The 24,099-nt window shown below is 51.2% G+C and overlaps 11 protein-coding genes across 11 annotated transcripts; 4 read left to right on the top strand and 7 right to left on the bottom strand.

Moving 5' to 3' along the window:
* Nucleotides 1–310: 310 nt before the first annotated feature.
* Nucleotides 311–1,967, bottom strand: BGZ61DRAFT_459649 (S-adenosyl-L-methionine-dependent methyltransferase). Its single transcript, XM_046246939.1, has 8 exons — nucleotides 1,605–1,967; nucleotides 1,507–1,548; nucleotides 1,393–1,459; nucleotides 1,315–1,342; nucleotides 1,242–1,254; nucleotides 1,101–1,190; nucleotides 707–1,049; nucleotides 311–649 (listed from the first exon to the last, which is right to left on the bottom strand). Exons 1-8 carry the CDS (start codon nucleotides 1,871–1,873, stop codon nucleotides 419–421), a joined length of 1,083 nt encoding a protein of 360 aa, XP_046098965.1. The 5' UTR covers nucleotides 1,874–1,967; the 3' UTR covers nucleotides 311–418.
* A 629-nt stretch (nucleotides 1,968–2,596) lies between these two features.
* Nucleotides 2,597–4,165, top strand: BGZ61DRAFT_537249 (uncharacterized protein; the record flags this gene model as incomplete). Its single annotated transcript, XM_046254509.1, has 3 exons — nucleotides 2,597–2,717; nucleotides 3,153–3,763; nucleotides 3,827–4,165. The coding sequence occupies 3 exons, from the start codon at nucleotides 2,597–2,599 to the stop codon at nucleotides 4,163–4,165; spliced, it is 1,071 nt and encodes a 356-aa protein (XP_046098964.1).
* Nucleotides 4,166–4,518: 353 nt separating this feature from the next.
* Nucleotides 4,519–6,865, bottom strand: BGZ61DRAFT_592035 (uncharacterized protein; the record flags this gene model as incomplete). Its single annotated transcript, XM_046256708.1, has 8 exons — nucleotides 4,519–4,958; nucleotides 5,011–5,263; nucleotides 5,322–5,431; nucleotides 5,481–5,580; nucleotides 5,640–5,907; nucleotides 5,965–6,031; nucleotides 6,079–6,691; nucleotides 6,747–6,865. 8 exons carry the CDS (start codon nucleotides 6,863–6,865, stop codon nucleotides 4,623–4,625), a joined length of 1,866 nt encoding a protein of 621 aa, XP_046098963.1. The 3' UTR covers nucleotides 4,519–4,622.
* Nucleotides 6,866–8,496: 1,631 nt separating this feature from the next.
* On the top strand, nucleotides 8,497–9,719 carry BGZ61DRAFT_537247 (uncharacterized protein; the record flags this gene model as incomplete). Its single annotated transcript, XM_046254508.1, has 2 exons — nucleotides 8,497–9,239; nucleotides 9,317–9,719. 2 exons carry the CDS (start codon nucleotides 8,497–8,499, stop codon nucleotides 9,717–9,719), a joined length of 1,146 nt encoding a protein of 381 aa, XP_046098962.1.
* Nucleotides 9,720–9,800: 81 nt separating this feature from the next.
* On the bottom strand, nucleotides 9,801–11,285 carry BGZ61DRAFT_459645 (trichothecene 3-O-acetyltransferase). Its single transcript, XM_046246938.1, has one exon. The coding sequence runs from the start codon at nucleotides 11,247–11,249 to the stop codon at nucleotides 9,840–9,842; it is 1,410 nt and encodes a 469-aa protein (XP_046098961.1). The 5' UTR covers nucleotides 11,250–11,285; the 3' UTR covers nucleotides 9,801–9,839.
* Nucleotides 11,286–12,596: 1,311 nt separating this feature from the next.
* On the top strand, nucleotides 12,597–13,660 carry BGZ61DRAFT_497734 (NAD binding domain of 6-phosphogluconate dehydrogenase-domain-containing protein; the record flags this gene model as incomplete). The annotated part of the gene is made up of 3 exons (XM_046251191.1): nucleotides 12,597–12,624; nucleotides 12,674–13,190; nucleotides 13,240–13,660. The coding sequence occupies 3 exons, from the start codon at nucleotides 12,597–12,599 to the stop codon at nucleotides 13,658–13,660; spliced, it is 966 nt and encodes a 321-aa protein (XP_046098960.1).
* Nucleotides 13,661–13,774: 114 nt separating this feature from the next.
* Nucleotides 13,775–15,506, bottom strand: BGZ61DRAFT_509100 (major facilitator superfamily domain-containing protein; the record flags this gene model as incomplete). Its single annotated transcript, XM_046251990.1, has 3 exons — nucleotides 15,288–15,506; nucleotides 13,954–15,231; nucleotides 13,775–13,903 (listed from the first exon to the last, which is right to left on the bottom strand). Exons 1-3 carry the CDS (start codon nucleotides 15,465–15,467, stop codon nucleotides 13,775–13,777), a joined length of 1,587 nt encoding a protein of 528 aa, XP_046098959.1. The 5' UTR covers nucleotides 15,468–15,506.
* Nucleotides 15,507–15,829: 323 nt separating this feature from the next.
* Nucleotides 15,830–17,105, bottom strand: BGZ61DRAFT_459642 (uncharacterized protein). The gene has a single exon (XM_046246937.1). The coding sequence runs from the start codon at nucleotides 17,042–17,044 to the stop codon at nucleotides 16,040–16,042; it is 1,005 nt and encodes a 334-aa protein (XP_046098958.1). The 5' UTR covers nucleotides 17,045–17,105; the 3' UTR covers nucleotides 15,830–16,039.
* A 659-nt stretch (nucleotides 17,106–17,764) lies between these two features.
* BGZ61DRAFT_428712 (uncharacterized protein) lies at nucleotides 17,765–19,057 on the bottom strand (the record flags this gene model as incomplete). Its single annotated transcript, XM_046243760.1, has 2 exons — nucleotides 18,780–19,057; nucleotides 17,765–18,709 (listed from the first exon to the last, which is right to left on the bottom strand). Exons 1-2 carry the CDS (start codon nucleotides 18,846–18,848, stop codon nucleotides 17,765–17,767), a joined length of 1,014 nt encoding a protein of 337 aa, XP_046098957.1. The 5' UTR covers nucleotides 18,849–19,057.
* A 944-nt stretch (nucleotides 19,058–20,001) lies between these two features.
* BGZ61DRAFT_108310 (C6 zinc finger domain protein) lies at nucleotides 20,002–22,197 on the bottom strand. The gene has a single exon (XM_046236901.1). It carries the CDS (start codon nucleotides 21,802–21,804, stop codon nucleotides 20,110–20,112), a length of 1,695 nt encoding a protein of 564 aa, XP_046098956.1. The 5' UTR covers nucleotides 21,805–22,197; the 3' UTR covers nucleotides 20,002–20,109.
* BGZ61DRAFT_537239 (uncharacterized protein) lies at nucleotides 21,915–23,942 on the top strand (the record flags this gene model as incomplete). The annotated part of the gene is made up of 2 exons (XM_046254507.1): nucleotides 21,915–21,923; nucleotides 22,821–23,942. The coding sequence occupies 2 exons, from the start codon at nucleotides 21,915–21,917 to the stop codon at nucleotides 23,940–23,942; spliced, it is 1,131 nt and encodes a 376-aa protein (XP_046098955.1).
* Nucleotides 23,943–24,099: the final 157 nt, after the last annotated feature.

The raw sequence follows: 24,099 nt of genomic DNA, 5'->3' as shown, positions 1-24,099 counted from the left end.
TCTGAAGGGAAAGACCGCCATCCCTTGGAGGCGGGGCTGGTGGCATTGTAGACAAGGACGTCAAGACCGAGACCATCGTAGCAGACTGTCAAGCTGAACATAACCTCACCATCAACTAAATCGCTCCTTAACATCTTGTTCTGATCTAGTGTTATTTTTGATGGGCCATCGTAGTTTGCCCAACTTCAAATAACCGTACCTGCTCTTGTGGACGCTGTAGTTCTGCCACCAACGCTTCACGATGTGGTATTTCGTTGCATTTACGGCCTTGGCCTCCTCGGGTACATCCGATCTCACTAGTGGACAATAGTGCTTGTCTCGTCAGTTTATTTCATGCGCTAAGTCTAAACAAATGATTGGCTAGGTGCTATGCTAATGTTGCGAAACAATTCTTCGTTCATCAAGGGGTAAGAAACAGCTACTCTGGCTTTCGACCCCAAACAGCCTTCAACCGAATGTAGGTATGGATATTGAGATTGCGGACTTCTCGTCGGAAGTGAGCAATGTAAACCTGGACCTCCTCGACTGACCACCCAAGCGTACTGGTGACAAAGGTGATGAATCCTTCCGTGTCTTGTGTGGCGAAGAGAGAGCAAAACTGTCCAACCTCTTTATACTTGGGATCCTTGGCCCAAGGACTCAAGGGACACTTTAGATGTGTTAGCAGATACTTTAGTATGTTAGTCAAGAGGTAATAGTTACGAACCTTGAATTCCCATTCCTGGATGTCGACAAAGCCAGCTTCTTCCATGGCCTTCCTCTGAAGTCCGTCCTCAATAACTGTAAAGGTTCGACCAATAACCTTAGAAGCTTGAATAAAGGTTGGCCCCCAACGAGCACACGCCGAATCGGGCTTCATGGTGCCGTCATCGCTTTCAATATTGGGCGTGGTTTCGAACGTCTCGAGGTAACCACCAGGCTTGATAGCCTTGAAAGCCTCTTTGAAGAGTTCTGTCCAGTCCGGAATACATCCAATGAGGTATCTCATGTGAACATAGTCAAACAGTCCGGGTGCGAACGTCCATTCTTGTGTGGCATCTTCAATTTCGCTAAAGTTGTGAGAATGTGATATAGTTGACTTGAGGATTTAAACAACTCACAACTTGACGTTTGGTGGGATCCAGGAAGGCTGAATGGGCGAGATGTCCGTTCCGACAACCTGGCAGCTGGGATATTCATCCGCGAAGTCACTATGAGAGCTTGTTAGTTTGATGCGGAGCAAGGAACATTAGGTAACATACACAGCCCAAATGCCTAATTAGATGTCACGAATGGTTAGCGAATGCTAAGTTAATGTTTGAGCATGCGCCATACCAGTTCCGCAGCCAATGTCAAGCGCATTCTAGTACAAGCTGGTTAGTATGCTATCAATCCATATCAGGCTGAACGTACTTGAATGTCTTTTGCAAGAGGGGCAAAATGCAATTTCCCATCCTGGGCAAGCGTGAACATGTGATGTCTACATGTTGTTAGGAAGTTATCCCAGAGTTGCAATGGCTGGCTCACGCTATGTCCATTGCTTCGCTTTGAGCCTCATCGTTAGATCCCCTAAGTAGCATCAAGATCAGTAGACTGTCGCATGCGGATTCATGGACGCCTCTCACCAATACACTGCATTTCCCCTCTCGCTATGGAACGTTCTGCCATTAATAGTCCTGTAATGGAGGATACTGGATGTAATGGAAGCAGTAGAGCTCTCGCCTTCTGCTCCTAGCGCCGAGTCTGCATCCTCATCGTCAGGCAAATTGTCGTCAGCTTCGATAGGGCGCTCCTGCGGGGGAGGCGAAGGCGTCTTGGGACTCCCTCCATGCTGTCTTGGACTGCTTTCTTGCCTGGGGGCGCTTCCCTGCGATTTCGGACTGGTTCCAGGCATGACTGCGACGGTTTGACTGAAATGCAGTGTGCACAGTACAGATGCGAACGGCTCAAAGAGGGGGTTGAGGGGTTTAACTTAAGGGACTCGCGGCCCTGACATGGGGGATACGAAGCGAATGCAACGTTTGTTGTCAATTTTTCATTGGGCAGGATTATCAGCTGTTGTGTGAGCAGGGGTTGCGGTGGTGCCAAAGGAGTTCTTCGGGGAGCCAGTGACAGCCAGGGATCCAGAATGTCATATATGACAGGTTTAGATCTGCACTGTTGGCAAGTGTCATGTAATTGGACTCTTGGCAGTTGAGAGGCAATGGGGTGGAGCAACTGGGGCTCGCTTATCAGAAAGCTGAACATTTAGAAAATGAATATTGAGAAAACCACTAGGGAATGACTTTCTCGGTGTAGATGTATGGGGCACAAATTGGCATGATGTCATTCAAAGGTTTGGCACACCTCAACTCGTGGCTGGTAGAAGCCACACAATGGCTGGAAGGAGTATTTGGTAACTTGTGAGAAATCCTATCTTTAGCTGTGGCTTTGCCTGATCATATGAGCTTAAATTGATAAAGTTGTGTTTTGCGGCTGGAAGTCTGCGGTATACTCAGCTATGTTGTGTTTGACATCAAACCTTGAGCTTAATCTCCTGACTACAAGGTGCCTCGTGTTCTTTCTTCGGAAAAGGTCAATTCCTTCAATCTCTTCCACCCAAGTGCCCTACCAAGACATGGCTGCCCCCTTTCTCACCCTCCCACCGGAGGTGTTGGTCATGATCATGTCGTTTTCCGAGTCATTAGATGATCTCTGGTCACTGATCCAAGCATCTCCCGCCGTTCTGTCGTGGTTCAGTGCGAACAGACAAGGTTTTCTCCAACCCCATATACGTAGCCTGAAGGATTCTTTCGGAGGCGACGTCCCCCTTTCAGCCCTCTTGACCGTTCATCTTCGGTATATTAGGAGTCGGTGGCCTTCGGGCGGCAGTATCGAGAACTTACAGCACTATATTAAATCGGTTCTGCAAACCCTCGTGCCCTTGGGAGAGGTCAAACCACGTTGGCCTACCAGGATCCCGATAATTTCTGCCCTCTTGGAATTGGTGCTCTAGGCAGACTGGATTATATCTGATTATTCACCTCAAGCATGGGGAAAGATGCAAGATAGTCTCGAGACTCAATATCGCTAATAGTATCCTGGACCATTCCCGAGAAAGCCCCCGAAGCTCTTCGTCACAGAGCGGCGCCTCTTTCAGGACGCCCTATTTCGCTATGAGAACTATTGTCAAGCCTTTTTCCACAACCAAGACTTCCACTTCGAAGGAGACGACACTCTCCGTTCGTTCTTGATGCTTCAGTCACCTTGTTTGGACGTGTTATTTCCACGGAACACGGCAGAGAGGTTCTACTCGATTGTTCACTACATCTACGACCAACACTGCTCGATCGTGCGCAGTGTGGTAAACAGCCTCGGTTCTCTGGCTATCCCACCGCCCGACCAAACTGAAGCCGCCGAGGCTACAGGCATCAAACGGGCTGCGAGGACACCTCTCAGCAACGACGCTCCGTTCCAACTTCACATTTGTCGATTCAAGCACCGTTCGACACTAGAAACACACAACTACATCCATTATCTCACTTCACAAGGCTTTGGCATGCTCCTGGCTTTGCAACGCATGAATATTCATGCTCAACGAGATTTCACCTTGGCGACATTCTTCCAGGTCTCCCAGAGCGGAAATCCGGTCGTCTTACTGGTGGATCACGTAGATGGACATCGAACGGGCATTGTTGGATGCGATAGGTGGATGCCATGGGTTCATTCTTGGTACAATATTCCCGGTATGTGGCAATATGCCCCCGGCTTCTGGTTGCCGAAGCGTCTAGGTTACCCGCCAGGAGTAGATACTCTCGATTGACTTACCTAGTCGGCGACACTGGTATTGACCTGTACCGCCACCCAGAAGTTCAGCATCCCCGAGGATTGTCGCGGCACCGAGCGGCCCGAGTTCGCGAGCGCGCACGATGTCTACGCCCTTGGCATGGTGCTGCTAGAACTGGAGTCCCGTCGGTCCCTGCGCGACCTGAAGGAGAAGTGTGAGAAGAACTCCGGCCAGCGGTGGACGGCGCAGCCGTTTGCGCGAGTGGATCGTCGCCGAGGAGCTCGGGAGTCTCGTTCCTCGCATAGGGGAGATCTAAACGATACCGTGACGGTCTGTCTAGAGGGACTGAAGAGAGACGATGGGCGCAGCTTCCAGGAGAAGTTTTTGACAAGGTCGTCAAGAAGATGGATTTGTGCATAGCTTGATCAGACAGCACTTAACGGACTAGTAGCTCAAGCCTGGCCATCCCTATGTGACCTCAGCCGTTTAGGGGAGGTCAATGCGCTTGTATCTATAGATACAGACAATGAGCCACTTACCACTGCTTTGAGTGCCATCAGCTAACAAGGAATGCCCTGTGAATATACTGTCAGGCAGACGAATATCAGCCAGTCTAGTCCGTACATTCGCGGAGGTCTCCCTGAGCGTGCTCCAGACTCCTACATAGAGCGAATATAAGCTTATAGAAGTTCCTAAACACCTCCACTTCCCACACTTACAAGTCTTCGGGATTTTTCAAGCTCCAGTCACCAGTGCCGACGCCAAAATGGGTTCAACTGGCCACAAATTCAAATCCATTACGATTACCTTACATGGAAGTACGAATTATTATTCACCCCGTCTCAAACCCCAGAACGACTAAAACAAGAACGTGAACCTACTCAAAACGGACATTGGCGTTCTTCCTCCCGAGGTTCCTCCCATCAATGGACACGGCAAACTCCATGCTAGCTCCAGAAGGAACCATTTTGACGCTATACTCCATCTTTTTCATGTTCTCACCAGCCGAGTTCTGATAATCTGCTAATGCGTCGAACGGGATATCAAGGGAACACTCAATCGTGCTCAAGTGGTTCACACTTGAGATCTTCCGGCTGGGGGGTTCCTCATCTGCACATTGGTAAATAAATTCCTCCCAAGTGCCGCCAAAGTCTTTTCTGTAGAGCCGGTAATACTCCTTCGTCACCGGATCTATCTTTGAGACATTTTCTCCCTAGATAATGCGTAAGCACAGCTTCTAGCAACTGAGGAATACGAGTACCGACCCTCTTCAAGAACCATGCCATCTGGTTGTCGGCCCTCCATTCGCATTGTTCTGGGCTCCAAACCTTGTCTTCCTTGAGATGCTGGTTGAAATTAAATTTGTCACGATACATGACGCCGTAACTCGCCCTTGATATAGTGGATATTACGCGAATAGGTGCCACAATGTTAGCGACACCTTCGTTGCCGTTGGCTCCGGTGACCTTTCCATCCAGGAAGCCCTTATATACAGCACCACGACAGATTGCAGTGCGCCTGACGAATCGATGGTAAGCATATTTAAATAGAAGGGATAATGAAGTGAGGTGCATACGGCTTTATACCCTCGGATTGCAGGATGCTAATACCTGCTGATTTATGTCGGTCCTGCAAGTGCGTGTAAAGATATGGGCTTGCGCCGAATCCCCCAACGAGGATTATTGCCTAAGGTTCTTTAGCCTAGATCACGATTTTCCGATCAGTTCAATCCCACCGTTACGGATAGGCCTTGATCCTTTGCTTTGTGGATTTGCGCATCGACCAATTTGTCAATGTCGTCGAAAACGCCAGTGAAGGCACACTCGATCTGTGCCCTATTACAACACATATCAGACAATTAATTCAGATATATCAAAGGAGTCTGTATACTTACCCGCTGAAATGTATCCGGCCTTTTTTGATGAACGGCTCTCTGCTCATGTCGTCGAGGGACTGTCTCCTAAACGCCTCGGCCGGAATGGAAACGATGTACTCCTTCCTGGCGTTTGTCGGTTTGAACTGCGGTTTGATCGACTGCTCCCATTCTCCCCTCATGATGTCTTTGATACTTGTCCTACTGAGTTGGTCCCACCCACGACCCAGCCGGTTTTTGACTATGCGCTCGAAGACTTCATCAATGAAAATGCCACCACAGAGCCCGCCTAATTTTGAAAGGTGTTAGTCATTTGGGAAAGGGATCTTGACATAACTCGACTAACCTGTCCCTTCCGCTGCTTCGCCCATGTGGATTGGATTCGTTGAGTTGATTTTGTAGCTGATAAGATCCTGATCCTCTTAGTAACGTTTCATATTCGGTTGTTCAGCAAACTTACAACCGTGCCTCCTCCAGCATCGCAGACGAGATACACATCTCCTTTTTTGACGTTCTTACTTTTATTCGGCTCACACAAGGTCGCCAAAGCAGCTGCTTCAGGTTCAGGCGCAAAGGTCAAATTGGTTGGCCCAGCACGTCGACGATCAAGTATTCCCGACTTTTTGGCGGCTTCCTGCATCTGCTGTCGTGCGTAATCCTTCCATATGGCAGGGACCGTAATGACAACGTGAAGTTGAAGAGCGTCCAGAACATTCGGGCCACGATCCCTGGAGATCGTGTCCATGATATGCTTCCACAGCATCCGCAGGTAATCAGAGATTAGATCCATGGCAGTCTTCCCATTTTCCTTCATCATCTTGCGGGCGCGAAGAAGGAACTCGGAGGATCGCAACTCAGGAGATATATCCTCCTCCTTCAGAAGGAGAAGTTTGAACCAACGGATTGGGTCCACATCGCTGTCCATTTCGTATCCCCACATAATCTGGTCATGCTCGTAGTACAGCTCAGTTGGAGCCTTGCCTTCTTCTCGACCGTTGCCGGGCCAAGTAGTGATTACATTGATTTGCTCGCTCTCAAAGTCGACCTTCGTGGCCCATGCAACCCCAGAGTACCTAGTGATGGCCAGTAAGCAATTCAATCAATATGCTAACTTTGGTGAACACTCACGTAGTCCCAAAATCAATTCCAATAATCAAGAGATCATCATCCTCCCCCAGCTCGGATTCAGACTCAGATTCAAATGGGAACAATTTCGGCCGATAACTGAGTTCGGTCTTGTTCGGCATCTTGGCAAAGAGCGTGGTGACAGCGACTTTGAAGAAGCCTTTTTTGAGCGGAGTTTGAGCCTGGTGTCTTTCGAACCGCGAGTTGAATAAGGTATTAGTATGTCTAGATGGTCACGAAGGAGGACCATAAATGAAATGAATGATCTTAAATGGAATGTAACGAATTCACGAGTCCTCGTTCGCCAAACGAGCTAACAAACAAGAATGCACTGGATCGCCATATTCGTTCCAGACTGATCCCTTAACCGCCCCAAACACGCCATCAAAGTATATTCGCTCAGCTCCTGTCTTTCGCTCAAACCATCTCGGAAGCTTCCGGGATGCTTTTGATGAGGCCACGAATAGGAGGTCAAAATGAAAGCAGTGGCAAGGTTTGTTGTCTCGAGTGGACCACAAATAAGCAGCCACTTTTAACCACATTCCCAAGATGGCAATAAACCACCCGATGCGTCATTTCAGCTGGGAAGCAGGGCTGATTCTTGGAGGCATTTATCTCTCGAAGGTAAAGTTAGAATAAGGCGATTTCTGACACATTATGGAACCAAGTGCGCTTCGGGAACCGAAAAGGGACATCGCTGTGGAGCGTGCTATGGCATGTCGTCTCGAGCTGATCACAGCTGGCAAGCCACTTCAGAACCTACCCAAGATTGCCATAAATCAGAGACTAGGATATTCCCATAATCTTATTGTTAAAGCAATTTAGGTCATATAGTTATAAGCTAAGCCTGAGGACACGGGTAAGGTTCGGCACAGATCAATTGCGTTGCTTGTGAGGAAGTTAGATCTAGCTAACAGAGCCCAGCCACCTATTTAACGTGGTGGCATTTCAAAACCCCAACCTCACTTGCTCGGCCGCTAAGGTCGTCTTGAAGCCGACCGCGATGGCTTTTGATCCGGCGGCCCTAGCCGGCGCCGTATGCCTAGCAACAGATGTGTTTTGCATTGGAAAACAAGGTTAATTCTTTCAAGAATTTATAACTGAAAGGTAAACTTAAAGTAACTCTAGCTCTAACCTATTATAGAACAAAGTGCACATAGGGAATGAGAAAGTAACACAGCCATGGCCCTAGAGCTTGCTGTCTCAAGTTGACCACAGCTGGCGAGCCACGTCATAAACCTTCCTAAGAAGGCCGCGAATAAGACATTGAGATGCCCCGCAAGGCTGAATCACATCTCAGAAGAATAAGAGGAGCCGAGTCAAGGCGCAATAAAATTAAGCTCAGCGTGGACTTTTTGCGGAACACGCGGCACATGATGCATCAGCTAAGTGATATGGTGGCGTAGGAGTTTTATCAAGGGATAAGACGACGAGTCAGAGCTGAAAGCAACACCCTGATGTAGAGTGCCCACTCACCGTCCTGTTGAAACCCTGCTTTGTTATGACAAAATCGCCCGGGCTAACTGCAACCAAAAGTTCTCCCCTATATTGCACGACAGGCGATTACCGACGTAGATCTGTGAAGATATCTCTATCCACCGTTCCCCCCATACAGCGCGAGCTACGGGGATTTAAGTATGTCCCCTTTATATTGTTGACCATTGACTTGGGCCCGGACCAAATCTAGTTTGCAAATCAAGTGCCGCACATACCTACAATCCTAACTCACGAGCCATTCGACAGCGATATCACGATGTGCGACACGGACGGTGCTGTGATCAATGACGATCAAGCAGATACCCATGGTCTAGAACCTGCACCGGCCTCTCTACCGTCCGACGGGGATGACCGACTTCTCCCAGACCCATCTTCTACTCCTGTCGGAATGGATCATTTCACGCAGTTAGAGCAGCTCAAGAATATGCTCCAGGAAGAGATTGCGCGTCGGGAAGAGGCAAAAAGCAAGGTGAAGGGCTTGGAAAATGCTTTGGCCGAATCGGAAGCGGAACGGATAGACGTCCGGAAATCTTGGAAGAAAGCTGCGTTAGAAGTTGATAAACTTCGAAAATCAGGTCAAGTATTCTACAAACTGACGGACGAATATCTGGTAGAGCTCATTACCCAGCTGAGATACACTATTCGAGACTTTGCTCTACAATATTTCGACGGGAATTTCCAGGAAGCGACGGGAGTAGACCCCCCTGTAAGGGTTACACACTTTTCTCGGATCCGTGACGAAATTTATAGGGATCGCTCCCTCTCCCGCGACCAAGGTTCACCCAACCCTTCGCGCAAAATATATCTCGAATACCTGGAACACACCACTCCGGCTGAATGTTCATACAGGCACTATCTTGGATCTGGGAATTTCTACAAAATTATCCAGGCCTTTTTGTGGAATGTCGTCAAAGGCAAAATCCTCGGCCACTTTCTCTGGATGAACAGAACGACCGCAGGAGACTTTTGGAACCTGAGGCTTTCGTTGAGGCCAGGCAAGTAAGGCTGTTAGATATGATTGTTCTGCCATCGCTAACATAGGCTTTGATAGAGACCCAATTCGACTCAATGGGCAGAAGTCGTCCAGATCCGGAGGCTGAACGCAAGTTCCAAATGTGGAGTGCGACCACAACGGGGTTGATTTTGGACGCGGTGGCGGTGAACTCTAAGGAAGAACACGATGACCTCTTGAATTTGGAGAATAAGAAGGCGCGTATCATCGGGTATATCAAGGAGACCATTGGCCGATGGTCAACCCCCGACAATGGCGGCTTCAACGATCAGCTTTCCGCAATTCTAGACAAAGCACTGGCACTTGACCGGGAGATCAGCAGGCAGGTTTCTAAAGTAGAATGGATATTTGCCTGGGAGCGTTCAGCAAATAATAAGTTCAACCCCGACACCATGGATTTGGAGAAGGGGGATACGATTCCGCACAAGGACGCAGAGTGCGGTTTGTGGTCGCTCCTGGTGTGCTGAAGCGTGGCAAGTCTACTGGGGAGGGTTTCAGGACGGAGATGTGTCTCCTCAGACCGATGGTGCACTGTGGTTGATAGCTGGCAGGGATATATGGAAACGTTTCATTTTGTGCTGAATATCCTATCCGATGTATTTTCCATACTTGGTAAACTCCGCATCATTCTTCAATCTCTCCATGTCGTCCTCTCTCAAAGAAATACCAAGACTGATTTCGCCGTCCGGTGCCTTGGGCATCAAATACATGAGGCATTCGCAGGGGTCAAACCGCGGCCGCTTTACAGATTCCGGCTTCCCAAGACCAAGATTGAAGTCAAGATCATAACAGCTGACTTTGGCCCAGGAGCTGAGCATAACGTCCGCCGTCGGATCCACCGTCGCCGCAAAGTTGAAACCGGACTTGTCGGGCAAGGCGTTGACGTATGTTACCAGTGCGCGTGTACGCTGAAGCATTTCTGACGGATCCAACTGTGAGCGGAGCTTCGATGCGACAGCGCCTAGTGGCTCGTCTATGAGTTGTTGAAACGTGCTCTTGTTGTAGGTCATGTTCTGCAGCAATCCTGGATAGCCCTTGGGAGCGCCCACGAAGCCCCGTGCATCCACCGCGCGGGCAAACTTGGTGTCGTCTGTGGGGTTAAGACGAGGGAGACGCGCTCGAGTAACGGATTGCCAGATAAAGGCACTGAGGGCATCGTCAGTGGAGATGAAGTTCGTAGATGCATCCCTTGACCTCTCCGCGGATGACTTCAGAGCGGATAGTGATTCCGGGCTGAAAGAGAAGTAGGCCCAGATAACTTTCGGAGGAGCAGGTGGTAGTTTAGGTTTGCTGTCCGAGGGCGGCGTCTGTGGAGGTTGAACTATTTGATTGGCAAGTTCTTTGTCAGGATCGAAAGAGTCATCCAGGAAGGGGACGACAGTCTTGCGAGGAAAGTTGCCGGTAGCTAGCTCTTCTTCTGTGAATGATTCGCCATTGCAGGCTTTGGAGAGAAGTCGGATCACTTCGCCCTGGCCGGTCATGTCCATGGTGGCGTGTTGGGCATTCACTGTAAGAATAAAGCCACCGTCAATCAGGTTGGCTTGCAAAATCAATACAGGTTCTGGGTCTGTCGGGTTGTAGTCGGGGCCTCCAGGTAGCGTCCTTCGAGGGCAAATGACGTCTTCATCGAGCATGCTCATAGGGAAGCCTGAATCCCTGAGACCCTTCATAGTTGGCGCTGAGGAATCATCTCGCAGATCCTTGACAACCAAGCGGGGCGTCTTGTCCAGGGCCGTGATCTTAAAGACGCCGGAATTGCCTTCACCTGCACCTTCGTTGACCACTTGCCCGGCAACCCAGGGGAAACTCTCAGCGAGATGCTCCAGACCTTTTTCTAGTGTGCTGATAAAGGTGGGATAGGCTGAGGGATCGGAGACAGGGAAGCAGAAGCTGATTTGGGTGTAGATCCTGAGGAAGGGCTGCTGGCCGAGGATATCGAGGTCGACCTCCAGCGCACTGCCAGCCGTCGTTGCTGTGCCTGTTGTGTTTGCAACCATGTTGAGTCGATTATGCTTGAAGATCGTAGATGAAGCTTCTATGTTGATGATAACCAATATCAATTCCCCGGAGCCTAGGTATTTATATCCGGAGAGGCGGGGAAGCTGGCGCCTTTTGCCCCACCCAACCAAGTCCACCAGCCCTATCAGGCTGTGATTGCGCATATCATTGTCTCTCTCATGATGAGTCGAAGCTCCACACGCCCGTTTTGGTGTAGTCAACTGGAGACCAAACAATTTGGTCCGGGTCGCTAACGCCGGTCGACCACGCCGACAGTCTGCAGAACTACAACCCGGTGGTGGATCAATTCGTTTGTACTGTTGCTGGCGATATTGACCAGCTTACAAGGGGAAATAGGCAGTTGGCCAGCGAAAATTACAAAAAAGAACGCCTTCCCTTAGCATTTAAGCCTCTCGCCGAAACGCAAGCACCCCCCACGAGGAGAGGAATGCCATCAAAGCTGGTGTCTTCGCGTCAAGTCTGTATGTGTTTGTAATATTAAACAAAAGTGCAACATAATAATTTTTGATCAAGACGAAATCTGGCGGCCATTTTTTCAGGCGCAGTGTGAATTGTCTGAGGCCCGTTTGGAGCTCGTGATCTCCGTGAGTCACTGGCTCAAAACGCCAGCATGATCTAATTCGGGAACTCCGCTATTGGCATGCACAGGGGGCATAAGCCTCAACAGCGTGACTCTTCAATGTGTGGTATGACGCGTGTTCAAGTCTCTGGTGATAGGCCGCAGCTCACCAAGGTGGGAAACATCGATTCGGTATGAAGGAAGCTAAGACGCCGATATGCGTGATACTATCCCCGGTGGCGTGCTCCGATGGCAGTCGGCTTCCAACTGTAGTCGGACTTTGGTGTACTTTATTCTCTATTCGACCTCGAGCCAAACATGAGAGAGCTCGTGAGAGATGATCCGGAATGACTGCGACTGAGCTTAGCCACTTTGAATCAATAAAAATCGCGAAATGCTGCACGCGACCGAATCAAGGCGTGCTGTCGATCAAGAGCTTTAGGATTGATGGTCTAGCTCGTCTATTATTATTCATCATAGAAATCTGAAAAATGAAAAATGAAAAGAAACTGGTATTTCGACTTAAAGGTTTACGACTTCAATTTCTTTTGTTCGCCCACATATTTTCTTAAAATGATGACGCCGTAATCTTCTGTCCAGAGCGAACCCCACCTTCGGACCACGCCTCCGAAATCATCTTTTCTGACTCATCAATGCGCCATATCTCCTCTGCTTCGGAGCGTTTCAGTGCTGACATTCACAAACATCACACGACATTTCTCAATCATTCCAATTCAAACTTCAAACTTAAGACAAGTGTTTCACCATGGCAACTCCAAAGCTGGGATGGATTGGTAAATAATCCCACTAATTGTAATTTGGGCCTCATGCTAATCTGATCAGGGCTTGGGTCAATGGGACTGCCCATGGCAACCAACCTCCAAAGACATCTATCTAAAATTGGTGGTCGGGATCTCCAGTTCTACAATCGCACAATGTCTCGCGGAGAGCCACTCCAGGGCCTTGGCGGTGTACCTGCCACATCGATTAAAAGCATGGTAGCAAACACTGACATCATCTTCATGTCTTTGAGTGACGACTCAGCCTTGAAATCGACATTGGATGCTGTCGTTGAAGCTGGAGATGCCCTCTCAGGAAAGCTTGTCGTTGATACTTCCACAGTCCACCCCGACTCCTCTGCCGATGCTCAGGCCCGACTTGCGGAGAAGGGCGCAAAGTTCATCGCTTCTCCTGTCTTTGGTGCGAGTCCTGTCGCAGCCGAGGGAAAGCTACTGTGGATTGTAGCCGGTCCTGATGATTCTGTCGAGGCAATCAGCCCATTTCTAGTTGGTGTTATGGGTAGGGGAGTCATCCGAGTTGGTGAAGATGTTCGCCAGTCTAGTATGATGAAAACAGCAGGGTAAGTCTACCCAAACCTTTTGGAATGCTCTAAACTGATCAACTAACAGAAACTTTATCACTGCTGGAATGATGGAACTGGTTGCCGAGGCGCATGTCCTAGCAGAAAAGACAGGCCTTGGTAGCCAAAACCTGGAGGCTCTCATCGAGCAGCAATACGGCCCTCTAGCTCTTTCCATGTCCAAGAGGCTGACAACCGGAGCATACATGCCTGCACAGGGTGAAAGACCATGGTCCGATTTAAACCTAGCACTGAAGGATGTCGGTCACGGAATCACGTGCGCTGATCAAGCAGGACTGAAGCTTGAAGTTGCCGAAGTGGCGTTAAAGCATCTCAAAGAGGCCAGCGAGTTTTCTGAGGCAGAGGGAAGGCCTCTAGACTCGTCGTCTATGTACGGCGTGTTGAGGACTCAAGCAGGGCTGTCTTTTGAGACAGACTTTGTGAAGGAAAGAGATGAGAAGAAGGACTGATCTGAGGCCACTATTTAAATTAATGCAACCGGGATCACAACACGGATATGAACTCGTTGTTTATCCGTCATCATAATTATCCCTTGTATTCTATGAAACGGCAAACCGCCCAGCTCACAGCGCCGCCTTCCCTCTGGACTCAAAAGGAAGCAGAAGGACGAGAATCCCCGCCGTAATAAACAGTGCTCTGCTCGTGTATACTGGAGCAGAAGTCTCCAAATTGGCGAATATTGCAATGAGAGGCTACTACCAGTCAATTTCGCATTCAATTAGTGGCCAAAGAGTGTACTTGCCGCCATAATGCCAAATATGCGGTTGCACGTCGCAGCTAGTGCATTCCCTGTTCCTCGCTGTGGAGTGGGAAATAACTCTGGCGTGAATCCGTAGAGGACCGCATACATGATGTTGCTGCAGAAGCTAAAGGCGCAATTCCATCCCAACAATAACTCGCTATTATGGGCGGTCGTTGAACAGTAAAGAAACACACCGGTGAGGATAGTGCTCAGCGACAAGGTCCCTTTGCGTCCGAGCTGTGGTAGTTCGACGAGGTACCCTCCCGTAAATGCTCCAGGAACACCAAGAACCGCAATGATGAGGCTGTTGCGATATGTTAAATACGTGCTGCCATCCCCAAAATCTACCCCTCTGGTAGCCTGGATATATGGCAAGAAGGCGTTGTAAAGCGGATATCCCAGGCCGATCAAAGCCCACACAGCCATGATCAGACCTGTACTAAGACCAAGGGATCTTGTAGAGAACAGCGGGCGAACATTGCTGAGCGCGAGTTTCTCAAGGTGTCTCTTCAACGCCACTGCGGCATCGGTCCGAGCAACGTATCCCTCAGGCTCGCAAGCCTTCAAATCGCCAACGGTCAAGTCACTGGTGGTACCGTTTCGTTTGGCGACCTTGTGCACGACCTGAACGGCCTCTGCATCGCGACCCTTGCTCATGAGATACTTGGGCGACTCATGAATGGTAAAGAAACAGAAGCGAATAATGAACATGATGAGGGTGAGGCCGCCAACAGCAACCACGAAATATCGCCAGCCCATGTTCTTACCCCGCGTGCAAGGTTCGTCTTGTTCACACGTGAGATTACCCAACAGCGGCCAAGCGATCAGTGTTGCAACGACTTGGGCGATGGCCCAGTCGATGGAGAGAATAGTAAGAAGGTACTGATGCGACGCGGGCAAGAATTCAAGAAAGATTGCCGAGTCCACGGGGAGATTCCCGCCAACGCCAAACGACCAGAGCGCGGCGAATGCTCCAATGGCGGCGAAACTGGGGGAACCCGCTGCGACCAGGCCCCAGACCGCCGTGAGGCCGAGAGTGAGGTTGAAGGCGAGTTTCCGGCCAAAAATATCGCACCCAAATCCCCAGAACATGGCTCCACCGAGAAGACCGATGTTTTGCGCCAGCGTGAGAAGCGGTGGGTGTGCGGGGGCGAACTCGTTGGCGATGGGCGTGAAGATGAGTGAGGTCACGATGGGCCAGAGATTGTCGCTGGCCCAGCCGAATCCGATGACGACAAATAGTTCCCATTGGTATCTTCCCATTCCAATATCTCGGATCTGGTTGAATGCCATGTTAGAGAAATAGCCTATGAAAAGACACTGTTTGCACCTACAGCTCGGTTGAGGATTGTGGCCTTTGCCTCGTAGACGGGGTCCAGAGCTCCTGTGGGGATGATTGCGACATCATCGACCCAAGGCTCAGCACTGTACCGGCTGACTTCATTTATAACGGGTCTGTGGACTATTTGCTCGGGGTCGATATCCAAGTCTTCATCCTTGTATGCCGGTGTCATTTTGCTGAAAATTTGCGACGCTCGAGTCTCCGGCTGGACAATCGTCTTGTTCACTTGTCACTGCAGCACGGGAGATCCGCAGATATATACAGGGGATGCAAACGCGGGGATGAAGGTGGGGGTCGGTCACCCCTGTTACGTCGGCACGATGTGTAATGGCGCAATCTCTAGTGAACCATCTTGGGGATACTGATTGGATTTCAAAGCTGGTCGTCCCATGGGCATATGCAGCGCAATGTATTGCAGAGGCAAATGTACAACCCCCCAACCGGCTGCGGCGGAATCGTGCTGACACGCCGCCACTTCACCCTGATTTGACATTTTCGTTACGTCATTTGGAGATGATGACAGGCATACGAAGACCGCCTTTCTTTCTTCCATGTCAAAAAATAACGGGCTCTGGAGATGTCAGTCCGAGTGGGGATTGGCTATCGAGTAGGCTAACATTCAAACAACATCTTTCGGACCTGGATCCCGGAAAGGTCAGCCTCGGAGGTTAGATCTGTGACCTCAATAAGCAGCTATTTCACGTGCTATATCACGACCCATTCTCCTTCGCCCTCGTCTTAGTCCTAAATTATGCTCATTACGGGCGGATCGTCATCCAGCTCAAGACCTTCCTTCATCCGCCGTCTCCTCTCATCTAGCCAGCGCCTCCACGTTCGATATCTCTGCTTCCGCTGAGAGACTTCAAGCGGTCTCCTTCCCCAGTGGGTACCTTCGTGCTCTCGCAATAATTTCTGCATGCCGAATGCCTTGTACTCCTCTCCGTTTACCAGGAAATCAATGGTCTCTACTACGCTTTCGTACAATACCATCCCATAGTTTATGGTGTGATAGGAAAGGGCAAGGAGATGATCCAGTTCTCTGGTCATGTACAACGCAAGACGCTCTTCCGGCGCAATGGAAGCGTCGTGGAGGTACCTATCTATGAAACGGTGTGTTTCCCCTTCATCCTCTCCCTCTTTCAACACAATGCTCCTGTGAGCAGCACCATCCGTCGGAGCGAGGACATCGACGACTACTTTCTTCACAACGTATCGAGGCCTCAAGTTCCTGGGTATTCCGATTGGTTCGGGCCCTAGATAACCCGGTCCATTTGTGAGCAGTGCCGTCAGCAGCCTGTAGAAAGACCAGACGGCGAGGGGTGGTCCGCCGTCACCACCCCGGAAGCTCAGACTCTCCCGGAAGCGAGGGTCAAGGTCGTCGGTAGGTTCGAAGAGTCGGAGTCTGGCATGTACTGAGTCGATATACTGCGTCCGGGGAAGCACGGGGATCGACCAGGTCGTCCACAGGCCGTATCCTTTCACAAACATGATGTCGACATGGTAATCCGTGGAAGCATGTTGAAGCACATAATTGACCTCGGTGCGAAATTGTTTGTTCACCAAAAGGAGAGGGAGCGCGGGATTTTGCGGCGGGAGCTGCCAAACTCCACGCCCAGAGAACGTATCTTGCGACAGTTTCCGCCGCCCTTTCTGGCTAACTGAGGGGGAGGCTGGTGGGTTGATTGGAGAGCAGATGACCCATTCAAAGATTCTCTGCCGGATCTCGAGTGGAATTTGGTTCAAAGCCATGATTGATGTCGTCTGTTGTGTATTGAAGTAATGCGCTTTTGTTTTTCCAACGAGGAATTCGTTTTTAAGCGAAGTAAGAGACAGCAATCACCTGGAGGAGTGGAATTTTATTGCGCCGGAAGCCTAAATCCTAGAGAACCAGCACCACTAACCTTTCTCAAAGCCCCACCTTCCTCATCTCACGTAATGTGGCGCGTGGCTGCTGAGGCCTTCCTCGAATCCTTCCGCTTAGCATAGGTTATTATTTTCATGGAGGAATGTAAGTCAGAGAATACACTCGATATGGCCCTTGTGCATATATAGATAATATGGAAGCAGTCGATCTTTACAGTCACAGGGGTGGCAATTGCCATCCTATCCCTCATTCGCAACATGTTATCCACGTTTTTCTGCCTTGCTACAGCGGCGGGCGCCTTGGCTGAATCTGTACATCCTCGTCATCAATTTGATTCGTCGGCATCATATGCTGCAAAAGACGTCGAGCGAGATTTTTCCATCATCGGCGGTGGAGCAGCTGGGACTGATGCAGCAATAATTTTGGCCGATCAAAACAAAAGCCTTATCCTGGTTGAAGTCTCAGACCGGCTTGGAGGAAACACAAGGACCTTCTACCATTTTACAAGCAAATTGCCCTTTCCAACTATACACAGGGCAATGTGCAATTCCCGTGTCGGTGTGAATCCGTATATTGATTGAAAACTCTGGAGGACATACTGTTGTCTAGGCCGCCATACGCTCAACACGACGCTGTAGGACCTTGACCAAATCTATCCCAACCTTGGTAGACTCATCCAGGCTCTCATCCGGCAAGCCAAGCTGCTCATTCTGGGCCTTGGCGGAAAGATCATTCGGATCCTCCGGGTAGAATGCCCTCGCGTACAGCAACTTGCTAAAACCAATCATGTTACCCTCTTTAACTTGCGCCAGGCCATCCTCGTACCGCTTCTTGGTGGACTCGTGGGTGACGGTCCAGTCGGCATCAGACATGCCCGTGACGCGCTTGACGCTCTCAAACATGTCGTTTTGGCTGACCACAAAGCTCTTGAGGTACACGCCCTTGTTGAAGAACCCCGAAAGAGTAAGACTCTTGTCGTTTTCGTCGTCAGGAAGCTCTTTCAGGCTCAGAACCTTGGCTACGGCCCGCCCAACCTGCGACAAGGTCGACGTCGAGTTCTTGGTGTTGCCATCGTCATAAATTGTGAGGGACCGCTTGTCAAAGTCGAAGCCGAAGCGCGCCTCGCCACCTGCCAAGCTATAATCGTACCAAAATCCACAACACACAGTGATCCATTGCATGCCAAGCCTCTCAATTTCGTCCCTATTTGCTTTAGCAACAGGCCCCAGCAACGTGTCCTCGCCTAATTTAATGTTCTCGATGTCACCGGCGTAACCGTTGGGCATGACGTAGGGAACGCCAGCCTTGGCGGCCGCCTGAACCAGCTTGCTGTGGGTGTCCCGCGGCGCGGTGGGAGCCATGGTGATGATGAAAAATTGCTGGTCCTTGAGAGCGGCTACAATGCTGGCTTGGTCGCTGTAGTCGATTGGGGCGACTACGACACCCTCGGGGAGTTTGTTGCTGCTGCCTTTGCGGGTGAGGGCCTTGACGGAGTGTTTTCCGGTTTGAAGGAGGGCAGCGGTGATGTGCGATCCGATGGTGCCTCCAGCCTAGGGTGGATGTGTCAGTGTTCATGTAACTTGCGTACGCCATGTGTGATGTTGACAAGAATATACTTACTCCGACAATGGCGACTCTCTCGATGGCGTTGTTGAAGCCAACGGGCTGGCTTCTGGCGTATCTGAGCATTTTTGGGGTTTCCTGATCAAGATTTGGAGTCGAATGCCAGAGTGTGTTATTGCGGTGGCTAGCGGTTGTCAAGTATTGCCCTCCTCTCTAGTAGGAAACACCTGTCTCTTTATACATTTCAGGCTCAGCCTCGATTTCTCCTCATCTCGGCTTATTCACATCCGACCAAGGTTGGAAAGACCGAACAATCATTCTCCGTCCCGTGTGACCGAGTTGACCCGGCCAGATCCACAAACTTGATTCGCCCTGGGAGGGGTTCAAGGTTGACACCGTCTGATGTGCGGCTGCGGTTGACGGCCAAGTCCGCAGCAGCCGCATTAACCGCAGTAGCCGCACCGCAATAAGCCGCATAAGACAACAACATAACGGTGATTATTCAACAGCGGACTGATGGAGGAGCGAGCTCCGAGCATCTCTACTGCAACGCCCAGGGCGAGGAAGATGAAATCCCCGAGAATGAGTACAAACCTATCTACACCCCATTGCGCCTCGCAGTACTGACACATGAATACGATGGGCATTATTTGACAACGCTACCATCGTGCTGGCTGATTAAAGCTCACTCACAGTGGTCCCTACTCGTTGATCTTATTCGTCGTCACCGTCACCTATACTCCCTTCACTTCGCCATCATTGCTCGCTCATTCGGCATCGAGAATGAGCCGGGCAAGATGAGCTAGTTCTCGGCGGGATACTCCCTCACGGTCGGCACCTTCATCCTCATCGCGGGACGCCTTGGTGACGTCTTCGGCAACAAACGTTTCTTCTTGAGACCAGAGCCCTCTATTTACGTCTGCTGAGTTCGTTGCTATCGCCATGAGCGGATGTTGGCTGCCGTCATCACAGGTCTGATGTTGAGCCACTTCCTCGCCTCGGCCGTCATGGTTCTCTCCATGACGGCCTTCCTCGCCGCCGGCATTATTATCGCAGCAGTGCCCGTCTACCAGACCTACGGGGCGCAAACTTTCGTGGCCATCATCACCCTTCCCCGCCGCCACCATCGCCCTGAGTCGGGTCATGCCGCGGCGGGGCCAGTGTCTTGCCATGTCGTCGGTGAAGGCGACTGAGAAGATGATACAGGGAATGAGCCAAACGAGAGTGTACTACGTCTAGATATACATTATCACCAGTTTACATAAACACAGAGCTGAGCTCTTCATTCGTCTATCGCAGAATGCCACAGCATGTTCCAATGCGTTGCATGCCAAATAGCTGCTGAGCGGAGTCCAGCAAATGTCCAATGGCCCCCGTGCCATTACAACTAGACATCAGGACCGAACATGGATAAATATGGCTCGGCGAGGAACTGCTCCCAGTCTATCCCCCAGCCCATGTCTGGCGCATCGGTGTTGGCCTCAGAATCCGGCTGCACCTGGAAGAATTGATAGCCCGCATTGACAGCTTCCAGCTGGGCAAGCTCCTTTCGCTTCTTTTCCGTATGGAGGCTGAGAAGATGCCGCGCCATGGACAATGCCTCACGCGTCGGTTTTGTGTCGGCAGCGTTGACGATATTCTCCAAGCCCTTGAAGGCAGCGGCGATGTGAACCGAGGCGGCTGGTTTGTCGATGGCCAACAGGACGCAGGTATACTGGAACACGCTGCCGATGACGTTCCAGAACAGATGGCCCTGGTTAGCTAGCTGCTGAGCCGCATCCACTGCAGCGTTGCCACTGTCAATGACAAGCTTAATGATGTCGTCCGAGATGCCCAACTTGAGCTGGTAAATGCGTCGATAGAAGCAAAACGTGAGCTCCGCCTTGGTCACCACCAGAAACGGATGAGTGCATTGGAGCTTTTCCAATGATTTGATACGCTCAAATAGCTCCTCCCGGGGAGTGGGAGGCTGACATTCGAAGTGGAACGGGGAGTTGGGCGCTGGGATGATCTGGGCTATCTGCACGAACTGGTCGGCAACGGACCCTGATGTCGGGACGATAGCCTGGCAAGTCACGGCCCGAAATTGTACAGCCGAACGATCGTACTCATAAGATAACAAGTTATGGCCCGCCCACGAGATCCAGAATATTCGCCTCAGCCGGTCTGCATCATGTCCAGCGAGAGCGGCGCCGGCGACGGACGCCATCTCCTTGATATTCTCTTCCTTGTGCAGCCCTACCGCTTCGCACAGGTGCATCGCAGTGCAAGACGCGATCCAGGCATTGCTGGGGCGGCTCGTGGCTCGCAGGTAAAGCACTCGCATGCCCCACGCGATGATGTGGTCGATGCCCAGCATGCGCATGGAAGCCGGATCATCAAGGATGGCTTTGGCGTACTGCACCAGATCAGGCTCCCGCGGGTGTCTGTCTGGGGATAGAAATGACCCCAGAGCGGCGACGCCAGCGGCCACGGCGCCAAAGGCGATCAGGGTGCTGGCGGAGCCATGGTAATAATCACGACATCGCTGGGCGTAGATTCTTGGGTCCAGGAGGTCGCCGATAGGTGCCAGTACCGAGAAGTACACACCCGAGAAGAATTCAAGGTCGGCCTCGGAGATGAGTGTCCCCAGCAAGACATGAGCGCTCGGGGCCTCCTCAGGGCGGATGCCAAAGTTGTAGGCGAGCGAGCGTATCTTGGAGGGGCTGTCGGAACCGAGAACCTCGCTCAGGATATGCGGGAATGCCATGGCCGCCGACGCTCCGGCGCCGGCGCCGAGGGTGGGGCTCTTGGCCGATGAGCCATCGGCTTCACGGGGGCTTCGCTCCGCTTGAGACGGGCTGCCGGAACTCCGTGATGCGGCGCCGGCCCGGCTTGCCATACTGCGTCCGCCCTCGAGGCTGACACGCTTGACTGGGAGAGTGCCAGTGTTGTCGTCGTCGGCAGCGGCGGCGTAAGTGCAGTTGTACTCATAGGTGGTACAAGTGCCACAAGGGTACTCACCGTCGCATTTCCGCTTGCGCTGGTGGCAGGGGATGCATGCCTTCCTCGCACGCTTGCGCTTGGTCATTGGCATCAACATGTCTGCTAATGGGGGGTGAGCTTTAAAGCTGCTGTGCAAATACAATTTTGGTAGAGTTGACTTAAATTAGTCGATACATCCGGTTACAGTCGAGGTTCCGTCAGCCAACAATGGTGCGCGTATGTCACTCAAAACGAAATAGGTCGTAGCGTGTGCGCTGGTGCTGAATTTTCCTGTGGTTGTCAATCCCATCAGGTAGGATGTAGGATTTGTCATGTAGGTTGTCGGTATCGTTGGTCGTAATAAAAATATTGCTCCGGCGAGCACGTTGGATGCTGCTCGAGAGACCAGTAGGACGAAAGCAGCAGGCCGTCTTGTGGCGTCTGGTGTCAGTAGCTTCAATGTGTTTGGAGGGTTTAGCCAGGGAATGGAGTTAGCAGTATGGCCCGAAACCACCATGAGATCCATCTCACGTGAGTTTGCGGCTGAGCTGTCTTCCGCCTAATTCAGCGGGCTGGCAAGCCAAGTTATTTTCTCGGTAGTTACCTCTCAGGTCTAGCTAATCGGTCAAGACATACCGTGGCTAGTTATTTTGCCATAGACAGGATTAATGTTGGGGGTGGTTTGCAGCGATCAATGAATGGCAATGCCCAACTAGAGAAGGTCATGAGGGTGCAAATGCGGGCTGAATTGGACAGAAACGGGGCTGAGGAAGGCGAATATTTTTCCACCTTGGCACAGCCCATCATTGCACGATGCCCAATGAATGATGCCGTGCTAATGCGCCACGACGCTTCAGGATCCCAAGAAGCAGTCTTCTTTCTTTTTCCTGCGGCACGTGAGGTGCACGCCACTCATTGTCCTACCAAACATAAACCGCAGTGGGAGGGCGTCTAATTCCTCATAGAAAACAACACCCGGCCATGCCAATCCAGCTCCAGTCTGCAACTCAAAAGCCTCCTACTTCTGGAGATGACGAATGACCCTCCTCCATGCGTAGTTAAGCGCAGTCGAGTAACGTCCCATTCGGCTCTCCGCCTTGCCAACCCCGCTCGAGCTAACCGCTGCATTACCAGGCCATTCCATTTACCATCCGACTCCTAGAGCGAGACGACAACCGTTGCGCTAACACGTCTCGATGCAATAACGAACATTTCCAGTCGCTTCCGCTCTCTTTAGATGGCACACAATCTGGTCATCTGGCGGCCCCGGCTCCTCGGGCTGCGGCCAGCGTCAACGAGGACGACTGCGACAAAGAATATCTCGCATCGCTTCTGCACGCGTCGTTCCGCACCAAATCCGATAATTTGGCAGCCCCGACCCGTCATGTTATCGCCAGCATCGACACGGAGCTCGACCTGCACAGGTTGACGAGCATTCACAGCTTGTTGTGGCTCGCGGGTCGGCCCATGCCGCCTCGCCCGCTGCACCATCAGCTTCTTCTCAGCAGGGACATCCTGGTCACGGAGCGGATGGACATGCATCTCGTGTGGACAACGGGCCGGATATTCCTCAAGCCCATCCCACGATTCCTGCTTGAGCCAAAGTTCTGGGAGGAATATATGTGCTGCAAGCAAGACTCCAAATGCTCCGTGGACAGCGCCGCCACCAACCCTCAGGAATGCGACCATCGAAAGCGTCGCAAGCGTGCGCTCGGCTTCCTGTTTTCCTACGCCGCCCTGATTTCTCACGAGAGCGACTTTCGACTCGCCGAAGAAAAGCACCTCCTTCCACCCGGTGTGCGGTGGTCGGCGTGGAGGACGTTCGTCGAGCAGCTGGACACGGAGCACATCTACCCGGAGATTGACCCGCGATTCCACTACGGAGAACTTCGTCTGAGTCGGCTGAACAAGCTGTACCGTCTGTGGCAAACCCCGCTGAGCAACTACATGACTCACTGGAACCAGTATGGTTCCTTCTTTCAGGACAATTTTGCCTGGCTGACTGCCGCGACGGTCTACATCGTCGTTGTCCTGACCGCGATGCAAGTCGGGCTTGCCACCGGGACTCTCGGCGGAAACAAGGCCTTCCAGAGGGCGTCATACGGTTTCACCGTCTTCTCAATTCTGGGGCCACTCATATGCACCGTGCTGATCCTCCTGATATTCTCGTACTTCGTTGTGAACAACTGGTTCGCGACCCGCATCTACCACCACAAACGATACAAAATCATTAGTCCGCCGAAAGAACAGACTTGAGCTGCGGGTGTTTAGGCACAGGGGGGGGAATTTGCACTTTAATTTAAGAAGGGGAAAGGAATCTCAATTCAATTCTTGGGTCAGGTTCGGCTTTAAGTATGACAGAGCGCTTTGGACCGTTTGGATCCGGGATCTTGGCCATCATCACAATAAAAAT

Source organism: Ilyonectria robusta, assembly GCF_021365365.1.
Source record: "Ilyonectria robusta strain PMI_751 chromosome Unknown BGZ61scaffold_23, whole genome shotgun sequence".
Classification (NCBI taxonomy): Eukaryota; Fungi; Ascomycota; class Sordariomycetes; order Hypocreales; family Nectriaceae; genus Ilyonectria; species Ilyonectria robusta.
This window is presented reverse-complemented; position numbering and strand designations above follow the sequence as displayed.

Bases quoted from the DNA above. Each gene is read 5' to 3' on its own strand.
- BGZ61DRAFT_459645 (XM_046246938.1), bottom strand. From the start codon at position 11,249: ATGGTTGCAAACACAACAGGCACAGCAACGACGGCTGGCAGTGCGCTG.
- BGZ61DRAFT_459649 (XM_046246939.1), bottom strand. From the start codon at position 1,873: ATGCCTGGAACCAGTCCGAAATCGCAGGGAAGCGCCCCCAGGCAAGAA. The intron at 1,050-1,100 runs GTGAGTTGTTTA...TCACAACTTTAG, and splicing joins ATCCCACCAAACGTCAAGTT to CGAAATTGAAGATGCCACAC. The intron at 650-706 runs GTTCGTAACTAT...ACACATCTAAAG, and splicing joins TCCAGGAATGGGAATTCAAG to TGTCCCTTGAGTCCTTGGGC.
- BGZ61DRAFT_108310 (XM_046236901.1), bottom strand. From the start codon at position 21,804: ATGTTGATGCCAATGACCAAGCGCAAGCGTGCGAGGAAGGCATGCATC.
- BGZ61DRAFT_459642 (XM_046246937.1), bottom strand. From the start codon at position 17,044: ATGGCTTTGAACCAAATTCCACTCGAGATCCGGCAGAGAATCTTTGAA.